Source organism: Pseudopipra pipra, chromosome 2 (genome assembly GCF_036250125.1).
Source record: "Pseudopipra pipra isolate bDixPip1 chromosome 2, bDixPip1.hap1, whole genome shotgun sequence".
Lineage (NCBI taxonomy): Eukaryota > Metazoa > Chordata > Aves > Passeriformes > Pipridae > Pseudopipra > Pseudopipra pipra.
This window is the reverse complement of record NC_087550.1, coordinates 87,318,632-87,345,564: the sequence shown is the minus strand read 5'-3', so window position 1 is coordinate 87,345,564 and position 26,933 is coordinate 87,318,632. Positions and strand designations below refer to the sequence as shown.

Sequence of the window (26,933 nt, the reverse complement as noted above, 5' to 3'; positions counted from 1 at the left end):
ATCATGTTTTATGGACTGGAAAAGCTGTTTTAAGGACATTGGATAGTTTTCTGGGTATTCACTGCATATCAGCATTTTGCAAATACACGATATCTTTATGTTCACTCCTTTTCATTTGCCTAGCCAAAACAAGTGAGAAGTGAACTATTTAAAACTTTAGATAAGAGCTCCCTTCTCCCCTGTTTTGCATCTTGAGCAGTCATTTAGAAAGCAAGCGTGAGAAACTGCCAAATTTGAATTTTTTTTACACTCATTTTGAGTGGGTGCTTGAGATCAAAACAGGTGTAAGCCAGTAAAGAATTAAAGGTCCTTAGGCTGGCAGCCTCAGATTTACTTAAGGCAGAGAAATGCTTTTACATAAAGCCTAATTTCACCAATGTGATGATATCTCCTCATCCAGCACTAATTTTCCTGTTATCACTTCTGCCTACATTCTTTGTGCAGTTTATTCGTCTGCAAAAAGCTGCAGAATTAAGCAGTCTTGTTATGTAGTTAAAATGTAAAGGGAAAGGAGATGACATTTAAATTGGAACTTGAAGACACAGAGGGCAAGAAATGGTGGAAGCTGTGGAGAAAAAAGGTTCTTTCTGAAAAGGGGGACATTTGTGTCATCTTCTTGGAGTAACAGGGATATAAGTGCTACACAGATCTTGAAAAGCAATGGTGTTTTGAACTAGATCCTGAAATGAATAGACGGTCCTCAGTGGCTGAAATGGAAACAGTAAATCTCTGTGCAGTGTGTTTCTGTGTGGTGGAATAGATGAGCTTGCATGTGTAAAGAAAATGCAAATGGACTGAAATCAGTATTTTACTGATGTGATAAATCCAAACAAACATGTGTCTGCCCTCCTTGTGAACCGTGTAAGGCTGTATTCTTAGGTGTACCTGATTTTCCACATTTACGTGATAGTCACAGGGAAAATTTCAGATTGTTGTGTGTAAAAATGGGAAGCCTAAGACCGTCATCCCACTGTATGTATGGCATTGAAGTCAATGAACTCTGCACTGTTTATGTACACCAACGTGGGAAAGATCGAAGCCTCCCTTGGGAGAACCAGGATAATGACTGAAGAGTAGCTACTTTGCCTAGAAGCTGTAGCAAAGATAATTGCCTCTGCTTTTCCCTTGCACGTGCTTTGTCTAGTCTCAGCAGCCTTGGCCTGGCAAACCTCTTTGCTAATGTGTAGAGAGTGATGCAGATAGCTGCTCTGTGATGCCACATGGGATTCAAAGTTCATTTGCTTTGTGCCTTTGTCCAGTGGGAAGGGGGCAGAATGGGACTCAGTACTGCTTGACTTGGCAGGCGCACAGATAAAAGGTGTGCTCTTTTGTGCCTTCATTCATACCCCTCTAAGTGGGGATTTTAAAAATCAGTGCTTGAGGGAATATTGCTATGTTCTGCTGCCACATAGAGGCTGAGGAAGGGACTGGCTGTGAAATAATCAGTTTTCCCACCTTGCCTTGCCAGAAAATTAATTTTGAAATAGATTTTATTCCATTATATTTGGATTTGCTGTCTTCCACGGTCTAAGTCTTATAACCAGAAAAGTAAGAAATGCTTCTGTTTTCCCTAAGTTACTTTTGTATTGGTATTTGCCACATGTTTCAAAGATACTGTACGTTTTGTAGACTTTTTTTTTTTTTTTGAACTATGGGCTTTTTTTTCTTAGCAACATGAAAATCAGATATGTAACAGTGAGTTGTTGAACAGGATGAGTTTGTTTGCAGGGAGGTAGGTGTGGAGAAGCTCCTTCTTTTAAGATTGCCTGACTGTTAAATAACTGGGGAATGGAAATGAGGGCAGTTATGAGTTTCCGTGTACCTGTGCAAGTGTTTTGTGTTTTCACTTAGACCTACCATCTTGCTTCCCAATTCACTTGTGTCAGCAAAATGCTTCTGCCCCTTGCCACATGCTGTCCCCACATCCTTCCTCATCCTCTTCCTCTTTTTCAGAGCTTTCCTTATCCTGGAACATTACCCAGCGTGGGGTGCTCTGCAGGGTTGCAATAGCTGTGGGGAGAGCTGAGGAGAACTGACTGTGCTTGGCCAGGGACAGGCTGCAGGGCGTTTTGGCTGGCTCCCTAATACATGACTGGTGGCCACCCTCCTGCCAGTGCAGTGTGGTGGTTTTTGAATCAGAACTGGGGGCTCCCCAGGGGTGTGGCTGTTACACTGCCAGCCAGGGCAGCGGGATAGTGCTTCTTGGCAGAGGGGGACCAGGAGGGCCCTTTCTCTCTCTGGATAAAGGGATCTTTTTAAGACAGGGTCTTTCCTGGGACATGAAGGCCTGAAGGTGTACAAGAGATCGTGGGCCTGGATTGGTTGGAAACTGCACCATTTAGGGGAGTGACTCTCTTTGGTTGGTGGTCCCCAAAAAATGGCACATCTGAGGTGTGAGTGCAGGGAATTTAAACCAAAGTGAGGTTCATGCTTTCTTGGTCATTTACCAGTGATGTGCTTTGAGGGACGGGCCACAGATTGAGAGACACACCTGGAAGATACTATGCACTGCATGTGTATGTATGTTTTGATCTGGGAGGCTCAGTTTTGAAAGACACAGGTTTTCTTTTCCACTTCTCCTTAGCTGTAGAGGAAAAGGGGCCAAAGCAGTGGTGGAGGAGAACTTCCCATGTAGAGAGAGAAAGTTGCTGTGAATATCACTGCTTGCAACCTTCTCTCCCAGATGAATTCAGGAAAAAATGTTCCCAGAAAAAAGGTTTTCTAAGCAACTGGAATTTCATAATGTGCAGTTGTTGGTACCCGCATTTGTCCTGTATACTGTCATCAAAGGTACTTACTTTCAAAGTGCATGCAGTTTTACTTAACTGTGCTGCAGCATAAATAAGGGAAAAATACCTTCTTGTGTAACAGCAATTCAATACATATGTCTTAAAGGGGACAGTAACAATAATCCTGTAAAATTGATAAGTCTGTAGCATCAATTTAAGGGGAAACAAAGCAAAACCGTTATATCATTGGCATTGTTTTAGTGGTAGTTGAAATATACATACTTCTTTCAGTATATTCAAATGTAACATTAAAGATGTTAATAAAATTGAATTTAGATCACATTAATTGACAGCTCATATCTGGCAGATACTCAGATTTAGTTGGAGGCAGTGCCACTGGAATTGCATTCTTAACAGCCTTAAACTTGGAAATATGTGCATGTGTGGTGTGAATGCATGTGTTTTGTGGTTTTAACTGTGACAAAGGTATATGTTTACACATTCAGTGGCTGAGTACTCATCCGAAAATCTCTAGATCTGTTTGTCCTTGAATTTTGCTGATGCTCAGATTTTGTATTTCTGGTGAGAGATTGTTTCTAAAAGAAAAGTCGACTTCTTTCTAAAGTGTTTGAAAAGAATGCTTTTCTTAAGCTTAAAAGGGAATGATTACAGACGGAGGTTTTTTCTCCCTTTTGTGTTTTATGTTGTGGAATGATCTGCCTCACTAAAGCTTTTTGTGATTTAGGAAATGTTGATCTTTGTCCTAATGGCTGCGGCAGATGTTTTTGAAATGCAGGAAGGTCCCAGGAGGTGGCAGTGTACAATAACACATTTCAAAATATTTCTTGGAAACTGAGAGCATTTCACAATTAAAATTGAGTTCTTATTTTGTGTAACTTTCGTATTAGTATTATTTCAGGGAAGTTTATCAAAGAACAAAATGATCAGGTTTGTTTGTTTACTGATAACTTACTTTAGTAGGCAAGTTTGCGTGTCTTATCTTTCCTAGAGCGAACCACCACTGTATATTAACTGAACCACTAGATGATAAGATATAGCTTGCCTTGTTCTGCATCCTTATGTGCAATTCATTAATAGGTTGTGATCTGCAACAGGTTGTAGCCTGCGTTTGTGGTTAGGTTAGCTGATGATTCAGTTTCTTTCAAATTTTTGCTGTAACAGTACACACGGTTTCTCTGCATTGTCCTATTGCAATTTAATCTCTGAGACTAACCCAATTTAACACATTTTTAGTAGTGAACATTCTGCTTAGATATACAATGTGACTCAATTCTAGTAATTGTACTCTATGGAATAAATACATATTTTAATTATTTTAATAAAGAAAAACATGTCTGTTGAGATTAAGAAAACCTTAGCTCTAGCTTTGCATCTTTCCTTTTTTTTGGGTTGGTTTTTTTTTTGACAATATAGCCTGATAGTAAAGCAATTTTTTTCTTTTAACATTTATTTATGACTGTTGAGAATTGTTGGGATGAAAATCTTTAGCAAAATTTCATCACAGTCTTCAGGAATGAAGATTTAATTTTAAATAAAATTGTTTATGTACTTTAAGGAAACTGAAAGAGTTGAAAATGTCTTCTCTTTAAACTTTCAAAATTGGGGTTTTGAAGTCTATCAGAAAACAGCACTTGTCACTGCAATGGGACCTCAAGAAAACAAAGTTATATGGCAACATCTGGATATACCAATGACTTTGTAATAATTGAGGAGTTATAAATTATGGAAATGTTATCAAAATGTCAAGTTCTATTTAGGATTTCTTTTGCAGTAGCTGGTGTCCGTGAAGATGTCTTTTTGATCTGGAAGGAGTTGGAGGAAGCCAGGAATACAGTGAGACAAGTTCAGAAAATTTTATCAGAATCTGACCAGCCTACTTCTCAAGATGGTATAATTTATGTTTCTTTCAGAGACTTACTGTTATATTCATGATCAGTATTTTATTTGTGAACAGTTTTCATTACTCATCAATTTGGGGATGGTTTTCTCAGAAATGTCTATATACAGGTAACATCTATACTTGTTATCTAAATTTAGGGTTACCTGAAACTTTCCAATACAAATCTCCGTTTATTATGGCTTAAACTTGCCGAACTTTAGCAGGTTGAGGTGAAACACAACATTTTTAGTTCACTAGTCACTAGGTTTACAAGTTTTCTGCATTTTAAGACATGAAAATTCTTTTTGGTTTTTGTGGTCTCTCCCTTTCTGCCTGGGCCAGTAATTATTTAATTTTATTCCACACAGTGCTGGGGAAGTTCCTCATCCCTCTCCCATCATGGTCATCTTGGGATGGCCCAGTTCATTCCTCTAAAAAGAGAAAAGTGTGCGTTTGAAATGTAATCAAAGGCAGAAGACTGAAAACAATTCTGGATGAGCGCTCTGACAAATCTTGTCTTAAGAAACTTGGAGGAATACCCACATTTTTCATTAAACTAATAGTTCCCACCAGTGTGTTTAGCCTAGAACTTGATCCATTTGTTGTTCTGTGCATATTGATTGTGGATTGAACACCGTTGGAGACAGAAGCATAGCTGGTTTCTGAAGTTCTGGAAGGCTTGAATAGGGGATGGTGAGGTGCTACTCAGCCCTTCTAAGAGGGAGATTCTCTGGGCATGCTCTGGAGCAGAATGATCACACTGAGAAGACTTAAATACTGAAAACCTAGGAATCTGTAGAGTCTAGGCAGCTTCAGCATTGCACTGCAATCAAGGGGATGGATTTTCAGGATCATAGCCATGATTGTCAGTGCCTATAATCTTCACCCTGGTTTTAAAATACTTACGCAGTGTCTACTGGTACTTTTTGTGTAAGCTGATACAAGATTCAGGTTGAATTAGCATAAGTCATGGGTGATTTTGTGTAGCTGTAGTATTGTTTTTGCAGTGCAATTGCTTTTACTTTGGCTAGATGGAGGCTGAGGCCAGATGCCACTTTCTGAATCACCTGCTGAGGAATGTTTTGTGCTGTCAGTTGGTCGGGAACTTGAACTGTGTTAAGATACGTGACCGGGATGGTGATGATAATTTGAAGCTGGAAGCTTTTCTTTGCTGCTGGGTTTGAATTTCTGTCCATAACATAGCTCTGCATGATTAAAACTAGAGTTTTTTCTTCTGTGAAGGCATAATACAGTTCTTTATACTGATAATATCATCTTCTGAGTTAGTAAGCCTTCCCATATGAAGTTAAACAGCTCTTCTGTAATACATATGAACCAAGAGACCACAATAAAGCTGCAAGAGCAGCCCTAATTTCAATGTTTATTTGTGTGTTCCTGACTGTGCAGCTTTAATGTTCTTTTAGTGTTTGCCTTCATATATAATCACTTCATAAATAATTTAAAAGAAATTAAATTAACAGTATGATTTATTCGGTCAGTTCTTCAGCATTATTTGACTATTACCCGTTCATCCAAATAACTGCAGTCTTTCAGTTTGCCTGCATTTCTTCCACATTTTGCCTTCCTGTTTAAAATACTTTGCTGCAAAATGTAGTTTGTTCTGAACACTGTGATGTTCTGCAGGAGAAGAAACAGAGAAAGAGTAAACTTTTCTGCTGTCACTCCAGATAATGCACTGGTTACCTGAACTGAGACATGACTTTTTACACAAAGCATGTGGAAAAAAGAAAACAAGTTTTCTTTTTAAAATTCTGTGAGTGCATTTGTGACACTTGTTTTTAGGACCACAGGCAGTCCTAAAGCAAATATTTTCACATGAGCAGGCTCCAACCATGCATGTGCCTTAATGTTGGCTGATCTCTCTGTGTGTAAGGGCAGTAGATGCTTCCATAGGTTTGTTTACAGGCTCAGGATCTCAATGCTGTTATCACTGTAGCTGCATCTAAATGGAATAGACATTTATACCACCCAGGTCCACCAAAATTAAAGTGTGACAAAACAAATTCATGCTGCTATGAGCCCCACTGCAGGGTCATTTGGTTTAGTTGTGTTTTATCGAGGTGGTGATGAGTGAGTGTAGAGCCCTCTATCTTATTACCAGTATCCAGAGATGTGCAGTGCCCTACCTTAAGATGGCCCTTGGAAAAATTTGTAAGACAATATGATATGAAAGGGTAAACATAAGAACAGTTATACCAGATCAGACAAAAAGAAAGGCCAGTTTTCTTCAGTATCAGTTGAAAATGCTTGAAAGAGGGTGTAGAACTAGAGATGGTCCTCCATGGGCTGCAGGGGCACAGCTGCTCCACCATGGTCTGCACCATGGGCTGCAGGGGCTCAGCTCCGGCACCTGGAGCACCTCCTGCCCCTCCTTCTGCACTGACCTTGGTGTCTACCTTGTTGTTCCTATCTTCTCACTCTACTCTTTCCTGGCTGGAATTCTTTTGGCAGAATGGCTTTCTGTTCATAAATATGTTATCACGGAGGTGTTACTGTCACACTTGATTGGCTCGGCCTTGGCCAGCGGCAGGAAGTCCGTCCTGGAGCTGGCTGGCATTGACTCCACCAGACAGGAGAAACTTCTGGCAGCTTCTAAGAGGCCACTTCTGTAACCCCCCCACTACCAAAACCTACCCACAGAAACCCACTACATAATGTTAACCAACTCAACTGTATTTTCAGTTATATCTTCTGTAGTTTCATTTTCTCAAATGATTCTTCTTGAATTTAGACATGTTATACAGGAATACTTTCTGGCATTTTGTAATTAAACTATTAAGAGTATTCCTTTTATATGTTGATCTTGTCACTGTTTAATGTCTTCTGATGTTGGATTTTTTTCCAGTTATAAAGGAATTCGTTACAATGAGTTGTCTGATAAGAAAAAAACCCCACAACCAAAGTAGAGGCTGTTAAAAATTACTCAGAAATATCTGCTCACTCCAATGCTGTCAGAGCAAGCAGAAAAAGTTTGAAAATTTTGACTCTAGTATCATAACCTGGTTTTGAAAATAGTATAACCAAACTGAACCACGTTATACAGGAAATTTTGTTTGTTGTATTTTCTTTATTAGCAACCAAAACTGATCATCCATTACAAAATCATGTATATGACAAGTATTTGACTTCTGAGAAGTGGTTGCAGAAATATGGCTTGAAAGCTCAGAAGCTCACACCGTATGATGCACTTGCTGATTGTATTTTCCGCCATGTAGATGGGATTGTTGACATAAAAACTAAACCAGAGGATGAATCTTCACAAACTGATGCTGTGAGTGTTGTTAATTTTCCCTTTCATCCTGTGAGTTGTTTGTTTTTTCTTTGGAAGCTTGAAAACTTGGCTGGTGGAGGAATTTATGATATAGTATATGGCCTCATTGTTTTGTAGTTTTTGTTAAAATCATCTTATTAATTATAGGGACAAAGAATGTATTGAAAAGAATGTTTCAAAGGGCTATTTAAAAATGACTCTTTTAAAGACTCCTTGCCAGTTCCCATGTAATCTGAAAGGAAAGATCAGGACTGGCTTAAGCAATGCCATCATTTTCTGTGTATTTCTGTGTGGTGGAGCAAAGATTGCTTGTCTTCAGAATATGTGTTAGTCTCACCTGCTGCAGTGTTTGCAGGTACTTAAACAAATTTGGATTAATATGTCTTCTATTTGTTTTTCTCAAGCTTTACCATTACACTGTTTGATGTAATGGTAAAGCTTCTGCTTTTACTAGCTTTAAGAATAAAACCAGTTTTTATTGACTTGCTAGGAGCGAATTCTGTGACCATCCTATCTCATGTTTATTTCTCCACCTGTTCATGTGCAACAAGCATGTACATTTGAAGTTTGTTCACCAGATATTAAAGGCACTGCAAAATAATGTGTTTTGGAACATGAAACATGTTTTTCTTTGTTGTAGGAGACAAAAAGGAAGGTAATTCATGCAAGATACTGTGACAGGTTTGTACATACCCTCTGGAAAGATGGATCTGTAGTTCACATATATGTTAGTACAGAAAAGTATAAGCAGTACGAAGAGAAAATGAGGACAGCTCTCAGACAAGTGGAAGGAAGGTTAGTGTTCACATAAACTCAGTTTGTATTATTTTACATGGTTGCTGAAATGTTTGACATTTACTGTCATAATAAGCTGAAGTGGTTGGTAAACTGACAGTAGTGGTACTGAGCCAGAAATCTATTTTAGATCATAATCTTATATGTAGGATTTCTTAGTAACCATGTAAGAAAATTGATGAACAGTTTTATCTTTTGTTCTCCTTCTGAAACACAAATGTGAAAGTCAGTCTGCACATTTTTGAATTACTGCTGAAAGTGCCAAAAAGTATTGGGACTATAGGATGGCAGAGAACTTAAAGAATCATCAGTAAAACTTAATAAATATTCATCCTGTATACCTAGTATCCCTTGAGATACCTTGAACACCAAGTAGCACAGCCACAGTACAGCATGCTGATAATGGTTATCTTTTGCAATTTCTTGTTGAAGACAAGTTTGAACAGTCTAGATCAGAGTCAGGACATGAGCTATTAAGTAATGCACATGATGAGAAGTTCAGTGCTCAAACTACCTGCCTAGTTTACATTTCTGTAGCCATATAGACACTCTTAGATTTTGTAGGACATCTACCAAAAAATAGGCAGTCTAAGGGTCTGATTAATCTGTCCTAAAGATGCCCTAGAGTAAATTGGCTTTTAAAGCTACCCTAGAAGACAAAGGTAACCTATTGTAGAACTGAGAGAAAGAATAAATGTTGCCCTCTGTTTTGTATATTAGGGCAACGAGATGTCTCACTGAAGAAAGCATGTGAACTTCCATTTTATTGATGAATTTTTCAGTTTATTGCTGCTTCTCTACCAAAAGTATAGCAGCCTGATTACATTTAGCAGGGTGAAACAGAATTTTGGTATTCCTTTTAGTTTTTCTTCATCTTACTGTACATAGGATAACATTTATGTAGTGTCAAAGGAAAATTTGAGATAAACACTTTTAGTGAGTGTATATTTTTGAAATCCAAGCTGAGATTATGGGTTTGCTATTTTGAGTGGTTCACCTCAGTGTTAAAAAGTCCTGGTAGACCTCATCAAACACTTTCGGGGAAATAATTAGTGACAAAATAGCTATTGGTAGCAAATGTAATAGGATCCTTAAGTTTCCATGATATCATTTTTTTTAAACCTCTGTGGAGATGAGTAATATTTTTCCCAGGACCATTATATTCCATCTGTTAAACATCTCTGTTTCGGAGTAGATGGGTACTTTACGACTCTCAAGGGAAATCAGATTTGGACTTGCTGCAGCCATTACTGAGGAAGGATTTCTGTGCACAGCAGTATGTATGCACGTATTTAACTGGCAGGCACACTCCAATCCTCTTTAAAATGTAAAACTTAGTCTGCAGTTAAGGCTCGAGGTCAGCAAACCATTGAAGCATCTGCTTTATATTAAGGCTCTTCAAAGTGCTTAAGTTCCTTACAGAATAGGTTCTCAAGTGGTTTCTTGAGAAGGGAGACACAGTAGCATGTGATTAAATGATTACTGAGTTCAGACTGGTGAATAGTTACAGTGACAATAGTTATAGTTGCTTCCACATGAGATTTCCCAGCTTAAACTACCTGATAATTGACTTTATAGAGGTGCTGTATTGTTTTGTCTCTTTTTGTCTGTCTCTGGATTTCTACTGAAATTATAAAATAAAAATGTCTTGTGTTGTTATGTAATGACATAGGATGGGTTCATCAAGGGCAATATACCACTTCTCACAGTGACTACTAACAGGTGTTTAGGGAAAGAGAATAAGAAGTACAGTAGTGATAAAAAGATCCTACCTGTTAGATTCTGATATGCAGAGCTCCAAAGATCTTATGAAACAGGTTTTGATACTTTTGTTCCTCCCCTAGGATTAAGTGGCTTCAACAAGGAAGCAGAGGGCTCTTTGGTAATGTGTTTGAAGATAATGTCTATATTCTCATTGATACATCCCAGTCTATGAACAACAAGCTGCCAGTGGTGAAGGAAAAAATATTTCAGCTCATACAGGTAGAACAAAGTGATGATACTGAAGGCTAGGAGCATTTTAGAGTAGCTCATCTCTTCTGGATGGCTGTTATTTCACTTTTTATTTATTTTTATTTCTTTAAATAGCAGCTTTACAAAAGTATTTGTATTTTTCTTCATGTGCTCATTTTTCAATTAAAAATTTGTATTTTTGCTTCATTTATACAAATATTTGAAAAAAGCTAGAGAAAATGTTATAAAATAAAAAAGCTTATGTTGTTCTTTCTCGCAAGCCACCTTCCTCCTAAAAAAAGATAAAAAACAAAACAAGAAAAAAACACACAGAGAAAAAGCTATACAATGAAATACCTTTTGGCATTTTCATTTATCATCCAGTTCCATTGGCATGTTGTGATTTGTGTGTTCTAAATTCACTTTCATACTTCTACAATAGAGGGTGTAGAACGTTTTGAACTTGATTGAATCTTGCAGTGACTCAGAACTTTGCAATGGGACTTGCAAAGTGCAGAAGCACCTCAAAAGCTGTGAGTACTGGGAGACACACCTAAGACAGAATTTGTCTCACCTAGTTTTAGAAGTCTACAATGATGTCAACGTAGCGTACATTAATATTTGAAATGGGTACTCTTAAAACATGATTAATCTTAAATTTCTTTAGCCCTAAAAGAAGTAACTGACAAATAAAAATTCAATCAGTCTGGCATTGATAGAATCATTAGTAGGACTAAAAATATTAAAACTATGACAGAGGTTTTTGAGCTAGGTGCAGTCATAGGACATAGTATATTGTGGTCCTCTAGGCAGATCAACTCTAGAAATTTATTAGATACTGTGCCAGAAGGTTTCATAAGCAGCTGCACAAAAATGGTGATGAAAGGGAGGCAAAGGTTTCAGGCTCTGAAAGTTTGTACTAGCTTGCACAAATTTTCCCTGACTTACTACTTTTCTCCAAAAGCAACTTCAGCAAATTCCTAACTTATTTTTTTCCTGCTTTCCCCTTGCCAGTGCTCTTTATTTGAATTCTTCTTCTCTTTCTCTAAATGATGTCTTTCTTTCTGATTTCAATTTCCTTTGGTAAGCAGTGATAATCTCTTTCTAACACCACTGATCCTACCCAGTTTCATCTCTCTGTTTCATGCCCTCCTAGACATTTGCTGTTCAAGTAGTTTGAGAAATATGAGTATATGGAGACTTACTTTGGAAATTTCAAGTAACCTTAATAGTTGTAAGTGATAATTGTCTCTGTCTTTGTATATCTCTCTGTACACCATAACTGAATATTATTGTAACCATATAATCAACTATATAATAATTAAAACAACTGCTAGTATTCAGTATATCAGGATACAAGTATTCTTTCTTTTAACAGTATGTAAAATTCAGATGCTATCTCTTGCAGGAACAATTGAGACACAAGAAGAGATTTAACTTTGTGAAATTTAGTGCCCAAGCAGTGGCATGGCAAGAGAAACTTGCTGAAGTTAATGAGGAAAATTTGCAAGATGCTTGGCTTTGGATAAAACAGCTTGAGGTAATATGGCAACTAATTATCACAAAGCGTGCTTGTACAAAGTTGTATTTGTTTCCTCATTTTCTGTGTGGCTGGGGTGATTTTGGACTGACTAAGTATTTGACTTGAGTAAGCTGAAAATATATATGATGTATAGACCTTAGTGGATCTGAGTACAACATATCATCTGTCAGGTGTAATAACCCTTTAACAGAGGACCTGTTTATCAAATCATATTAATAATTCAACTTGCAGCCTTCTATGTTTAGTAGCCACAATGCAGACATTGGCCCATTTGATTTCTGCAGGAAACATGTCAGTGCTCAGATCTCATGTCTAAATTTGTCATTCTGGCTGCAGGGCTGCTGCATGGTTATGAGAGCTGTTGCTGGCAGACTTACAGCTCAGAAGTGGTACAGGAAACGTCAGCAACATGGAGAAGCATTTCTAGTCCCTGTTGATAAATAGATAGGCAGGTGACTTTAGCTGTGGTAGAAACATGAGAACAACCATACTCAGACCAAACATCTATCTGTCTACCCAATATTCTTTCTCTGACAGTGGCCAAAATCTGAACACTTTTCCCTGAAACAGAGTAGAAATGCTTGTAGTTAGCCACAACCATCCCCCACATTGTAACTGTCATCAGCTTTAGGACCACCTAATGTGTCAAATGTGGACAACCTTATGAGCACAGGACTGAGAATCAGTTGCCCAGTGCTACAGATGTATCCCATGTTATATTTTCTGACACAAACCCCCTCATGTTTATGTAATGAAACTCCTCAGCATTATGACAGCTCTTCCTCAGACTTAATACGAAATTCCTGGGGATGAGGGAATTGGGGAAGCTACATAATGCCTCTGAGACTATAAAGCAAGATAAATAACAGCATTCTCAGAAAATACTAACAGACCAACACATAGAGAAAAGAAAGTTTTAGTGTGGCCTCACTGAGCAGTTGGCAAATACTTAAAACTGAGGTTAGTTAATTTTACTTGAGACTTGAAAACTTGGCTCTGTTTAAATCATATATGTTGTACTGCTTCATGCAAGTTCAATAATACATTGAGCTACCATAATTTGATACCATCTTATATATGCATTTGGGAATGGCCTTGTTCATCATTATTCATAGAATTGTTAATTGTTTATTATAAATTTCATTCGAAATTCAGTTCTAGATATCTGAAGTGGTACAGGAAATGGTACAAGAGCAGACTACTTTTTTCAATGTTGGCATCTGCTGGTGACCTTTTAGCCTCTTTTAAGCAGTGCATGTGTAAGTCTGAGATCAGAAAGCTGACTTTACAGTGAAGCTGAAATCAACAGAGGATTGGTCTGGAATATTAACCAGAGTAGCTCCTTTGATCTCATTTTATACACTTTGGTCCCAGGATTATGAATAAGGAAGCTGAGCTATAAACAGTAACTAACTGTTCCTTAAAAATCCTTTAGATGTGATAACATTGAAAATTTTAGAGGTGGTAATGTCACATAGTTGAAGTATGTCAATGTTGTTTAAACACTGATAAAACCAGTGTCCATTTGTAACAGTAGCAACTGAGAAACCTAAAATGAACAGCTTTCACTATAAGGTACATAATTATTTTCCTCACATCATCAGCATCCCCCCTATGTTCCCATGACGTGAAAAGAAGTGAAAGAAGTTGTTTTGTTTCAAATTAGCTCAAAACCAGGTACCATTATCAAAAGAGCCAGGATGGCCAATTTACACATAATAATGAGTGATGTGTCTAAAACTTTATGATGCTTACTAAAACATTAGGAATATTAGATAAATTTAGCACAAACAAAATGTCTCTGGCTAGTTATTTCTTGTGAGTGGGTACTGATAAGGATTGCTTGTGAATTAGAAGATAGGATTATAAAGTATATGAGCTGTCTTGCTGCTTGGCCCACACACTCTTATGCAGCTATACAGAATCACTGTCAGAATGTACCTCCTATTTCATTTTACCTGATTTACTTACTTTGCCCTTTCTAATAGAACTTGGTGGAGGTGGGAAGGACTGGAAGAAGTCTTAACACAATTATTAGGACTGAAAAAGTAATGCTATCTCTTAACATTTTTTTATGCATGGGTTGATGTTAGAGATTTACGTTTATCTTCCGCAATGCATTATGTATGTGGATCCCAAGTTCCTTCTTGCACCACTACAATCCTCCCTGCCCTCAGAGGAGTATTCAGGTGTTATACAACCATGAAACAGGTCCAAATATTTTCAGGGATTTTGCTTTGTCCCCAGAAAAAGACTAAGACTTGATGAAACACTTTTCCATACTGGTAAAACTTTACATGTACCTTTAATTTGGAAGGTTTGGTACACTGCATGTTTGAAAGGTGGACATTTGAAGATGTAAACTGTAGGTTTTAGGTTCCTATAAGCCATAAAATGCATTTCAGTGAGTTTAGAGTTGCATTTAGTCTAAAAAGAAACAAAAATCACGATCACAAAGTATGTGAATGACATACATAGGAAAAATGCTAGTATTACTCCAAAACTTTTTTTAGTGGGCACAGTATTACTTTACTGGGCATGTTTTGTTGCTATAGATAACTTTTGTGCTAAAATAATTTAAGAACAGAGGCAAAGAACTGTTAGTATTTATAGCTGTTTCTTTGTCTCTTTCTTCTTGATTTCCTAGGTTGGAAGTTCCACAAATACACTCAAAGCTCTCCAGATTGCTCTTGCTGATACTGACACTCAGGCTATTTATCTCTTGACGGATGGGAGACCTGACCAGGTATTTCTAAAATGAGAAAACAGAAAATGCAGAAAAGTGGTGTCAGAAGTAGGAGATGAATATCATGCCTACAGTGCTGAGTCTTGTGCAGTCTCTTGGATGTTTATTTGCGTTGTTTCACAGTTTTTCTATCTAGAAGCATATATTAATGTTTTACCAAAGGATAATTTGGCTTAATATGCACTTATTAATATTCTTATTTTTAATATTTTTATTAAGTTCAAAATTAATGAATACCTGATTTCTTTTTACCTGGTTACTAATGCCTTTTATGATTTATGTTTTGTTTCCTGATATTGAATCAACTTTTCTGTGAACTAATTTTGTTTATTAAAAATATCTACACTCATATACTTCCAAAAATATTTTTATATATATCCAGTGATAATAAACACCAAAGCAGTATTTTAATTTCCTATACTTTAGTAATTTCTTTGAAGACTTCAGAAACAAAGAGTACTCCATCATGGCTAGGCTTTGCGAATGAAGATTTTTACATCCTGTACCTTAATGCATTATCAGTGTTTCAAAATCTGTTTTAAATTAGCTCATTTTATGTAATCATGAAATAACAATCCATATAAAGTGGATGCTTTTAACTGGTCTATATCTGTCTATAAGCAACAGTATGACTGATTAAATTCTTACAAATTCACCATGTTTTGATAAATACATTTCTAGATGCCGCATTTTTAATATACTTTTTTTCCAATTTTCAGCCCTCCCAAATAATTTTTGCTGAAGTCCATCTTCATTGTAAAATTCCCATCCATACTGTATCATTCAACTGTGATGATATAGAAGCTAATAAATTTTTGTATGAACTATCTACTAAAACAGAGGGACGGTTTCATTATTACAACATTTATTTGACTGATCCTGATACTGCAGAGTTTATTCTTGTGAGTATCTGAAAATAAATATATTTGCTTCTTCATGCTGTTGAAGGAACCACAACTTGCATTATTGTGATTTCATGTTACAATAGATTATTAAAAAAAAAGAGGGTTAATCCTAGTCATCTTCAAAGTGATGTAAAAGCAATAAGTATGACATTTTTTGCTTGTTAAATTTTATTAGACTGCAACAAAAAAGCCCAAATGTCATGCAAAGTACATTTGTAATGCTACTGCTGGAAACACATTCCCCCTCCCCTAGCCCCCCGCCTGAAACCCAAAACCTAAAAATACATGCAGACCAAATTCAGCTCTGGAAGAAACACGTGTGATCTCTGCTGTCTCAGAAATAAGTTACTGTTTAAAATGAAACTATGTTTTGTATCCTGTTAAAAAATGAGAGAATGCAGAGCTGAATTTGAATGATGATGAATGATTCCATCAATTTTGTTAAAAGTTTGCTCTACAGTAGCCACTTGGGAGAGATCCATAATGAGTAAAATGACTAGAATAGCAGTCATCTATCAGGTGTGACTAAGCAGCTCAATCTAACAATCCCCAGCAGAAAATTTCTGAATAGACTAACAGAATCATCCATTTGAAACATATTCTTATTTTTAATTAAAAGCAACACTTAATTGATTCCACAAATTTTAGAAATGGTTGTGGTGGAACAATGAGGACAACAAGGAATAAGACAGTAGCAGGAAACTTGAACTTTGCAAACACCAATTAGAAGGAAGATGTGAAAATAATCCAGCTCTTGAAAAGTATCAGAGAGTGTACTGGGCAATTTGAGTGATCCTGATGGTGTGGACTATGTGACACTGCTCTTATTGGACAGATGAGTGCCAAAGTCTGTATTGGACATCTCTACACTTCTGGCCCTGTGGGAGTTGTAAGGGGATCATCATTGGAATTTCCTTCCTGTTTCCTCCTCCTTAATCCAAATGATTCTTAGTCACTCCAGTGTTCCCTTGAAGAGTATGTTTTGTCATTCCCAGGGACAGTATGTGATACAGCTGTGATCTGTAGAATGACAGGCCACCAGTTGTACGTAACTGGTATTGTATTTTATTTATTTGCTTATTTATTTTCTTGCTTGCTGGAAGTGAGTGGAGCTACTGACCTCAGTACATTACTCAGAAATATGGCTGTTCATAGCTCAAGGGGTAACTGGCTAGTTAGGGAATGCTTGTCTTTTTCCTAGAAAGGAAGAATAATTTTAAAGACTGTAATGCCAAGCAAAAGAGTCTACCTGAAAGAGTCTACAAAATTTGGAAGCTGTCCTGAGCCATTATTCAAAATTATTATCAGAACTTGCATAGTTCAGAAATGAAACTTGTTTAGGCCTAGTTGTACTAAAACATATGATTTTCTTTTTTTTAGAATAAAGACATACATCTTTTGAAACGAGAAATTGATCAAGGAGAAAAAGACCTAGAGAAAGTAAAGACCTTTCATGTCAAAAGCCTGATGATGGATTCTTTTAATGAAGAAAATTATCCAGAGAATAAGTATGTCCTCATACTGTTATTTTGTTATTAAGACATAAGAGCTATCTGTTACATTTCTCCTTTTCATTGTCTTGCATTTTTAACCTCTGACATTCTCTTTTTAAAAGAAAGGTTGTTGCTTTGTTGTTTTGAGGTGGTTTTTTTTAACAGCTAAGGTAATGCAAAAGAAAAATCTGGAAAAATGCACCAATACCATGATGCCTGAAACAAAATTATCTCAAATATATCAATAGTCTCAAGATATTAGGAATAATTAAAGCATAGAGGGGAAATTATTTTTCTGTCTCCAACACATGGTAGAGTTGTTCCCTCTGATCTCAAGGATTAATGAAAAATTATTGTCATATAGGTACGGCTGGCTTGGTTTTCATGACTAAATTGCCACTCATTGGGATATGCTGATTGAAACATAAATTATGTACAGATATATTTGTGTATTTACCTGTGAAGTAATAGTATAAAAGTAAAAAATTGCGTTAAAAGAAATCAGATTTTTAAGACAGAAATCTATTAAAAACAGTAAGTTAAAGTATAAAAAATAAAGTAAAATAAATGAAAATTGGAGAGTGCTGTGGAATGATTTCATGTGTATGGAAGGGCAGGTAGGATGTCCAGCATAAAAATATTTTTAAGTGTTTATTTTAGAAATTTCATATTTTTTATTAATGCTGGCACTTAGATATATATATATATGCATATATATGTGTGTCATATATTTTCATTGCTGATGGTAGGTTTATTCTTACCCCTGGGATTCAAATTAGCTATTACAGAACATTCTATCCTTATTAAAAGGATATGAGGGTGTTACCTTAAAAGTAATGAACATCTTTTAAATAAACTAAGGACTTTTAAATAATTTTAAAAACTGAGAATATTTTAACCTCCTTTGAACTCCCCTTTGAAATGCAGATTAGTATAATAGCGAAAATATTTTGCACTGTTCGAAGCATCTGAAAACAGTATTTAAATTACCAGAAAACTTCAGCTTAGCATTTCTTAAACCGGTGTTATATACTTGAAATAACTTCTTTTTGACACTTACAAGCACTAACCACTTACAAGCACTTAACAAGCTGTATCCAAACATGCTGAAGAGCTGAGTACTTCTCTTAGCAGTAGGCTGTTCTGTGCTTCAGAAGAGCCAGCACGGACACCACACCAGCAAACCTGGCAAACGACTGCTGACAGTCCAGCCCGAAGAAAGAAATTATTATTTGCAGGTAAGACTCAAATGAACTGTAGTTGTGAACAGAATTTATTCACTAACTTGAAAAGATCCTATTGCAAATAGCCAAAAGCATCCCTTTTGTAGGAACAAATGAAGTATGATGATATAAATAATCATCCTTTTGAAAATCTAACTAACTTATCTTCATTTTTACTTTCAGCCATCTTATTCATCTGGCCAAAACAGACAAACAAATGTCTGCTCATTTGTCCTTCATCACAGGCCCTGCAATAAAAAATTAACCACTTAACGAAATGTTTTGAAAGCTCTGTAAATGTTTTTTTAACAGTAGATATTAAACCCTTATCTCTTTTTATTCTAAGAAAGTACGTATCTGGCAAGGATGAAGAGCTGATCTATGTTTCACTAGTTACAGCATTACTTACACTAATATTTCCCTTACTACACCCATAACACTATATTTCTCTTGGAAGTTTCCTTTGTATATCCACTGTATCCTTGCAGTCTGAAACCAAGTTTACCCAGCTGAAGTAAAAGAAACCTTCATCCTTGAGGAAAGTACAAAGTACAACTTTGTGTTGTATAAAGTACAAACAATTTTGTGTTTGAGGTCGTTTGTAGGCAGTCCCTTTAAAATTGGGACAGAATACCAAGGAGGAACTCAAAAATCCCAGGCATGTACTTGTAAGTTAGTAAATTAGCTCTTTTAGCTCTTCCTTTCTTTCCCTTTCAACACCTACAGAGCAAACAAAGAGCAGCCTGCTGCGAATCCTGAGCCATGGTGTGAAATCTAGGGAAGAAAGCCCAGAGGAAAGAACATCTCCAGAGGAAAAAAGTTTTTCTGTCAAGAAGAGTGTGAAATGTACAACTATTTTGAAAGGCAAGTTGGCAGAACAGGAAGCTCTGAGTGGGGCAGAGGATAACATTTCTTGTGCTGCATTTGTAAGTAGTGGCACCTCATTTGAGGCAAAACTGTGCAGATCTGCAGTACAAAGGACTGAAATGCAACAGAGATGCAGAGACTTGGGCATGCAGAATGGTATTGTAACAGTGTCTTTACAACTGTGGCCAGACTCCTGCCAGTGCCCAAACTATACAGTTTACAACAGCTTAGTTGTGTTCACAGTATGCAGCAGTTGTGATACAGCTATGCCTTATACTGCTGAAAGGATATCACAGTTGCTTCTTATCAACATAAGAAATAGATCTTGACAATCTTGTTGTACCTGTGGTACAGTAATACACTATTCTTGTGGAACAGTAGTTTGTGGTTATGATCAGTGTTGGGGTTAAAAGATGAGAGTGGTGGTTCTAATTCTGTGGTACCAATGTAAAAAGAGGTTGCATTCATTAATATGCTTAGACTTGCAAAACCCATGCTCTCTGGGACAGACACATATGTAGAGATAATAGTGTTTTCAAGGGGGCTTAGATATAAATCCAGATAGTTTTAATTTCTTTCAGTAATTCATGCAACTCTGAACTTTATGATAGGTTTACTAAGTCATTCTAAAACCTCACATATGATGCTTAAAAATGTTTGACTTTTTTACATTTCATCATGTTATGTTTAGTTTTTTATGTATCTTTTATACAGAATTTCTTAGTGGTATACCTTAAAGTAGCTACTCCTGGCCATCTTATTAGTGGTAGTACTTGGTATCACATCTTGACTTGGGAATTAAGCTGGTTAATATTTGGTTTGGGGTAAAAAAAAACAAAACAACAAACTAATTTATGTTTAAAAAAAAATTTTCCACCTATTTTATACATTCCTCATTGATTAATTAGGGCTCATGAGGTATATAGTAACACTTACTATTGATCAAGCACCAAGAAACAAAGGAAACCTAATTCTCATTGATTAATTTAGCAAATGAAATAGCCATTATTGTGTAGTCTTTGTGATGCTGCTAGTAGGCTCAAATAAAAAAATGGCACTATTATATGTCAGCTTATTTATGTATACTTTTGTGTGCACAAAACCTCTAAGATAATCAAATGGAATTGTTTTCCCTTAGATCTGAAAATGCAGAATGTGAAAAAGGCATCTAAAAGGTATGTGTGTGCATATATAAATACATCACAAAAATTATAGTTTCTATTTTTCTTCAGTCATTTCAGACCTGTCAAATGTGTTTCTACCTTGTGCTACATCTTACAGTCTCTCTTTTCTAGCACTCTAGATATCTCTTCAGCCCTTTGGTTAAAGACCCATGGCTTGGTTGCTAGGCGACTCACCATCATGGATGCCTTAGCTCCTACAGCTGTCCCTCATGGTAGCAAATACATCCCAGTTCTGGACAAGCATGTAGTTTCTAAAGTATTTGATGAGGTAAAACTCCTACGCTGTAAGTAAAACTTAGTAGTGTTTTCAAAAGGATTTTTAAAATTAATTTCTATAAATATCATAATAGCATTCTCTGGTGTTCATTGTAGATAGTTCATGTGCACTAAATGTATAATGCATATCTATATGGGCATTCATGCATCAGTAAGAAGATAAAACTGATAGTTAATAGCAGTACTTCTCTCATATTTTACCCTTAAGCTCTTTCACAGTTACCAGTTGATGGCAGTGTGCAGTCAGCAGCTGTTTGGCAATTTCTTGAGCACCACAGCCTCTCCTAATATGTATTAATTTACTGGAGTATGTATTTCAAGTTCATAAAGTCATTTTGTGCAGGTGCACAGTTGGTGGACTTGTGGATTCTCAAGGTTTACATGTGATCACTAAGACCTTTTGAAAAGTACTGGAATTCAGTAACTAAAATTTAGTTCTAATAGGTGTGTAGACAGCTGTGAGGTTGTGAATTATATATCATAAAACTTTTATTATTTATGGTGAATTGTATATCATAAAGCTCTAATTGCCATTCCACTTAAAGGGAATCCATTTTGTGGCAAGTTGCTCTAATTATTCTTGTGTGATGCATCCTATGAAAGTCCTTTGAATATGCTGCAGCTTGTTTTGATTAATAAAAACTTTTTCTTTAAACAGTACTCAAAGAAAAAGCTGAATGAGATCTTTTTAAACAATAAGGAGTGAACAAGGGATTTGTAATAGAATGGGGTATAGAACTAAGGAAAAGATTTATAACAAATGTACACAGTTGTACATTTTAAAGTTTCCGTGCTTGTTTTTTAAATATAGGAACTGGAATTTTGGCTGTAGCATGCAGACTGTGGAATAAAAACTAGTTCCTCTGTTTTAGTAAAACCAAGTCAAAACCAAGATCTGTCAGGATTTTTTTGAAGTGTGAAATTTTTTTTTAATGCAATTAAAAGATGTCTTTTTATATGACAACATTTTAAAATCTATGTTTTAACATTTCAGATGTAAAATGGCCATTTTTTAAAAAAAATCAGACATCCAATGATTACAAAACTGTACAAAACAATCTACTGTAAATGAAATGTTAAACAAAGACATTGTGAATTTCACATAACTCTTATATCTGATTTCTAAGCAGTCACTTCTTTTCCCATCTTCTTCTAAATATACCTACTAAGAGAAGCTCTTTCTTCCATGTTTCTTGATGAAGAGTCCTTTGAATCCTTTGCAGACAACCCTGAGCTGCATGTGAATTGCTACTAGCAAAAACAACCCAGTCTGTAAAACAATGGTCTTTGAAAGTAGTCAAAACAAGTGATTTGTACAGGCCATTTTTAATGGCAAGTCATAAAAGCTTCTGCTAGTCTAGTTCAAGACTGAGTTTAAGTTCAGCATTAGAATGAACCAGTACTGTGCAGAGTCCAAAAAGTAACTCTTGGACTTACTTTAGATTTCGGGATGTAAAGACAAAATAATAATTTTTGTAATTTTTTCATACCTGCTAATTCCCATTAGTTGTATTCAGACACTCAGTTTCTCAGGCAGTGGAGAATTATTGTTCTATGTGTAGACAAATGGATTTTTCTGGATCTAAAGCTGAGTATAGAAAGGAAAAATAAGGTTGGGGGTTGCACACAAATTGAAACCAGTAGGATTTGCGAGCTACAGAACCTTCTCCCTCAAGCTTCATGCCAGAAAATTGAGGGAAACAGAAAATAGGTTCTGAGACTAGACATAGAGCTTGAATAGGAGACTTTAAGGATCTTTATCATTCCAGTACTTCAGAAGGTTTCATTGAAGATAGTAAATATACAGATATTTTTGCATTCTTCCCTCTAAGATCTTAGTTTTCTTGGTGTGGAATGCAGACATCCTTGTTTGCTTTTCAGGGGGTGGTATAATTTTTATTTTCAGCCTTTGCTAACAGTTGTGATGGAGTAACTATGAGCAGTTTTCTTACCTCAGAGATGCAGCAAGCAAAAGGTTTCCATGACAACTGTTCATTATCAAGAGGCTGACCTGTTGTTTTCAGTTCTGTGTGCCCTGTCAGCTTCACCCGAGTTATTTCAAAGAGTTTAATTTATTGAACTACCCATCCAGGTTCATATTCAGAAAAAAAATCATGGCTTGGGAGCTTCTCTAAATTGTGGTATGGTAATTCTGGAGGAAATACTGTTGCATATAGAATCATGTGAGTATATATTGCAGATTGTGGCATCATAAGTACAGTTTTGGAAGTCATGGAGTTTTGACTCAATGTTTTGCTCAAAAGAATCAGGTTCAGATTCAACCAACAAAAGCATCTTTCTTTTGTCTAAAATAAGAAAGATTTTATAGGGTTATTGTGCTTTGGTTTTGTCTCTAAAATTTTGAAATTTTGGGTTTGAAGTAAAAGCCATTTTGAAACAAGTGAATTCTTCTTATATGAAAGTCAAAGTATTTAGAAAACTATGAAACATTCTGGCACTAAAAAAGTTTCCCTGTGATTTCTTTCAGCTGAATCTGTCAAATTTACCTTGACTTTGTGAGCAGTTTTCATTGTTCTCAAAGTGTGCATAATATTTAAAGTTTACTGTTTGCTAAGAACATATTCTATTCTGATTTTATTCTTCAATAGTATAATAATGTATTTATGCTTGTCTGCCCCTCATATTCTGTTCAAAGTGTTTTATAAACTATATTAAATATTCAAGAGGCTGAAAGATGGGGGGATTTTGGACTGGCAGTTTGGAAGGCATTTTTCCTCCTCTCTGTCATCCTTTTCTACCCTTTTCTGTGGCTTTTGAAGATCTACTTGCAAATGTATATATTTGCTTTCTATATTATAATGACTTTGACTTATGTAGGTGCTATATTGTGAGATTTGAAAAGTATTGAAGTTCCTGATTCTGATGAATCTGATTAGGTTCTTAAGCCTTATTGTGGTTAATTAAGACTAGTTTCAGCGAGCAATATCTATCTTGTTCTCTCTTTGATGATCAGTGTGATGGAGAAAAATGTCTCTCTATAGCTATAATACACTAATTCCTTATAAAATTAGGTGCTCCACAATAAGAACATTAAATACACTTAAATATGTACTCTCACACCTGTATGCTAGAATTAGATGCTAATAGGTATAAGAGAGTGTTATTTTAAGGCAATACAGTATGGAATTGCTCTAGACATGTTTGTTTCCTTCTGACCTAGCCTTCCATTATTAGAGTTGTTTGACAGTACTGATTTAGTTAGAAATAACTAATAGTTAGGAATCTTAGTTTGTAGCTTATGCATTTCAGAAGAACTGTCTGGAAACTGCATCTTAATACTGACATTTGCTTGGTGTGCTCAAATTTTTCTTTCTGCAGCATTCCAGTGTTCCTTCTGGCTGTTCTGACCCTCAGCATTCAGTCATTCTGGTGGAGCAAAATTTGTATGATAAATAAAATCTTTTTCTTTTATTGTATAATAGATATTACCATTGGCCCATGTTAGCAATGACAAGAAGGGGATCACACTAATTAATCCTCAGGCAGTGAATCTTGTTGCCTATAAAGAGAAGCTGGAGCAAGCAATTAAATCCTACGAAAGGCAAGTCTACTCACCAGAAATTTATCATGTTTGCAGTAAAAAGCAGAATGAAAACCAGCAGATGATAGGCAAGGAGATAATAAAAACATGTTGAACATGTTGCCCAGGTCATGTTCGTTCAGTGACAAAAGCAAAATTCTTTTACTTGCTGGGAATAAACCTGAAAGCAGTCATCCCTGTGGAGAAATCTCCCATAAACATACAGTGTTAGCCAGACTTTTAACTTGTAATTAAGTTCCTAAATCCATAGGCTGGTATTTAAATTAGGGACCTGCTTTTTGCTGCCAGCTGTATCACTTAACTATGGATGCAAGAATATAACTGAGGCACTAATAAGATACTGACAATTTAAATTTGGTTGGGTTTTTTTTAAGAGACATGTGTTGTGCTTATTAATTCAATGTTGGGAAAAGCACAACAGAAGTAAACAGGACAAAGACTTTAGATCCCTAAGCTATTTCTTTCCATGATATGACTTCGTGCATTTTTTTGGAAACAATGCAATTATTTGGCTTTAGTGTAATTCAGTAATCATATGAAAGCTTTAACTAGTATTATTTTAATAAATATTTTTAGGCTATATTCTGTAACATTTACAGATGTAATTATTTTATATGACCAAAACCCTCTTGATGACAGGTGCTTACTCGTTGCTTTTTGATTAATTCCACTTTAAGGTTTGGGGATTTTCTTCCTCTGTAGCTCTTTTTAAAGCATGTAATAGCTCAGTTTTTCATCCCTATTGTCCTATATACATCTTTTTTGGTAAAAATCAAGAAGTATGATTTGCAAATGCTACTTGATATGTCTAATATTAATGGATATTATCTATTGGTTTTGTGTGTTCTGTCACTGAGACAATACTGTTATTTTCAGGATGATGAAGAACTGATAGAAGTTGATTTGTTACTCGTTTTGATAGTAGGTTCAACCGGTGTATTTGTAATGGTGACTTTTAAAAAAAAAATCAAGTTTTTCGCTGCTGTGCCATACCATTCAATATTTTGCATTTATTGACTTCGATTTTCAGGGAAATAAAAATGTTTTCTGGTTGAATTCCGGTGATTTTCTACTGACAGCATTTTCACAGTCTCCCTAAAAATTTGATGATTAGGAGTACTGTTTACTTATGTTTACCCACAAAGGTCAATGAGTCAGTGTATTTACAATAGTAGGATTGAGTTCCCACTTCTGTGAAAAAGATGTGTAGAAGAAAGATCTGTCTGAAGATCATTATAATTGACAATGTAAAAAAGAGATCTCTTTGTTTTATCTCCACATGTAAAACAGCAACCCTGTCAAAATCATTTTGCTCTAAATGCCATAGTACTTTTCTAGTAATTGAATTTGCAGAAGTTGCAGTTCAGCTTTGTGAATAGTTGTTGGTCACAAATTTATTCTGACATGTATTGATGAAAAATACATCAGGGTATGTGGGTTTCAAGGACAGAAGCAAGCGTAATAATATCTTCCCCATATGCAGATTGACCTTAGCATCAGGTTTTGAGGAAGAAAAGTGGTGAGGGCAGAAGTTTTTTACTCTGACAAAGAGAATATACAGTACTGAAGGAGCAAAACACTGGAAGCTTCATAATGTGTATGGTCTTGTACAGCCAGAAGCTTTTACAAATGAGTTAGTTATGAGTATGCACATTTAAAAAGGATGAAATAGTCAGTGGAGCATGCTGAGACTGCAGATTGTGAGCAAACTAAGTAATTTACATTCTAAAAATGCTGGGATTTGGTTTCTAGTCGATAAAATGAATCATTGAGAAATTAATATTCAAAATCTGTTGGTAATGTGCTTTTTTCCTACATGCACCAGTAAATCTCGCAAGACCGCTAATATTCTAATGGTTACAATCTGAATTTTTCCTAGCAGTGAATTTGTTCCTGTATTTCCAAAGGAAATTTTGAAATTGTTCTGTAATTACAGCAATTGGCATCATCGTAGAGATTTATTTCTGTAGTATGAAATGAAGTAATTTAATGATGGCTTATTTGTTTGAGATGTTTATGGAGAAAGGCATAAGCTAGGTGATCTAATAAGAGTTTATAATTTGTGTCTAGAAAGCAAAAGCAGAAAGTTTAGTGGTGCTTTTAGAAGATCTCAGAACTGCATTGCTTTGTGATAATCACTTCTGTTTTCCTGTTAGTAGCTTTTCTTCATAGCCAGAGTTTAATGAATTAGAAACCTGAGTAGAACAATGGATGGGTAATCTTAGCAGAAAAAAAAAAATTAGCATTACTACATTCAGGCTATGTTTTCTGAAACTGTTTAATTGGAAAAGCTGTGCAGCTTAACTGGTGTTTAATCAGTTTTGTTATTTGATTTAGCTTGCTGCTGCTGAAGAGAACCATCCATAGAAAATCCTGTCAGGAAGCAGCAGCGATTGCCATTAAACCTTCTATGACCCTGAAATAGTCGTGCTGCTACTTGATGGAAGATGCTGTTTTCCCATCTT

The 26,933-nt window shown here is 35.9% G+C and overlaps 1 protein-coding gene across 1 annotated transcript in view; it reads left to right on the top strand.

Annotated features, from left to right (window-relative positions):
• VWA3B (von Willebrand factor A domain containing 3B) overlaps positions 1-26,933 on the top strand; it is a 68,894-nt gene that overhangs the window by 19,953 nt on the left and 22,008 nt on the right. The window contains exons 9-21 of the mRNA XM_064646251.1: positions 4,522-4,638; positions 7,725-7,921; positions 8,562-8,716; positions 10,561-10,699; positions 12,078-12,209; positions 14,860-14,958; positions 15,678-15,860; positions 17,244-17,371; positions 18,488-18,594; positions 19,306-19,443; positions 20,585-20,621; positions 20,742-20,898; positions 24,350-24,468. Coding sequence (XP_064502321.1) covers positions 4,522-4,638; positions 7,725-7,921; positions 8,562-8,716; positions 10,561-10,699; positions 12,078-12,209; positions 14,860-14,958; positions 15,678-15,860; positions 17,244-17,371; positions 18,488-18,594; positions 19,306-19,443; positions 20,585-20,621; positions 20,742-20,898; positions 24,350-24,468 — 1,708 coding nt within the window. The remainder of the gene's footprint in view (positions 1-4,521; positions 4,639-7,724; positions 7,922-8,561; positions 8,717-10,560; positions 10,700-12,077; positions 12,210-14,859; positions 14,959-15,677; positions 15,861-17,243; positions 17,372-18,487; positions 18,595-19,305; positions 19,444-20,584; positions 20,622-20,741; positions 20,899-24,349; positions 24,469-26,933) is intronic.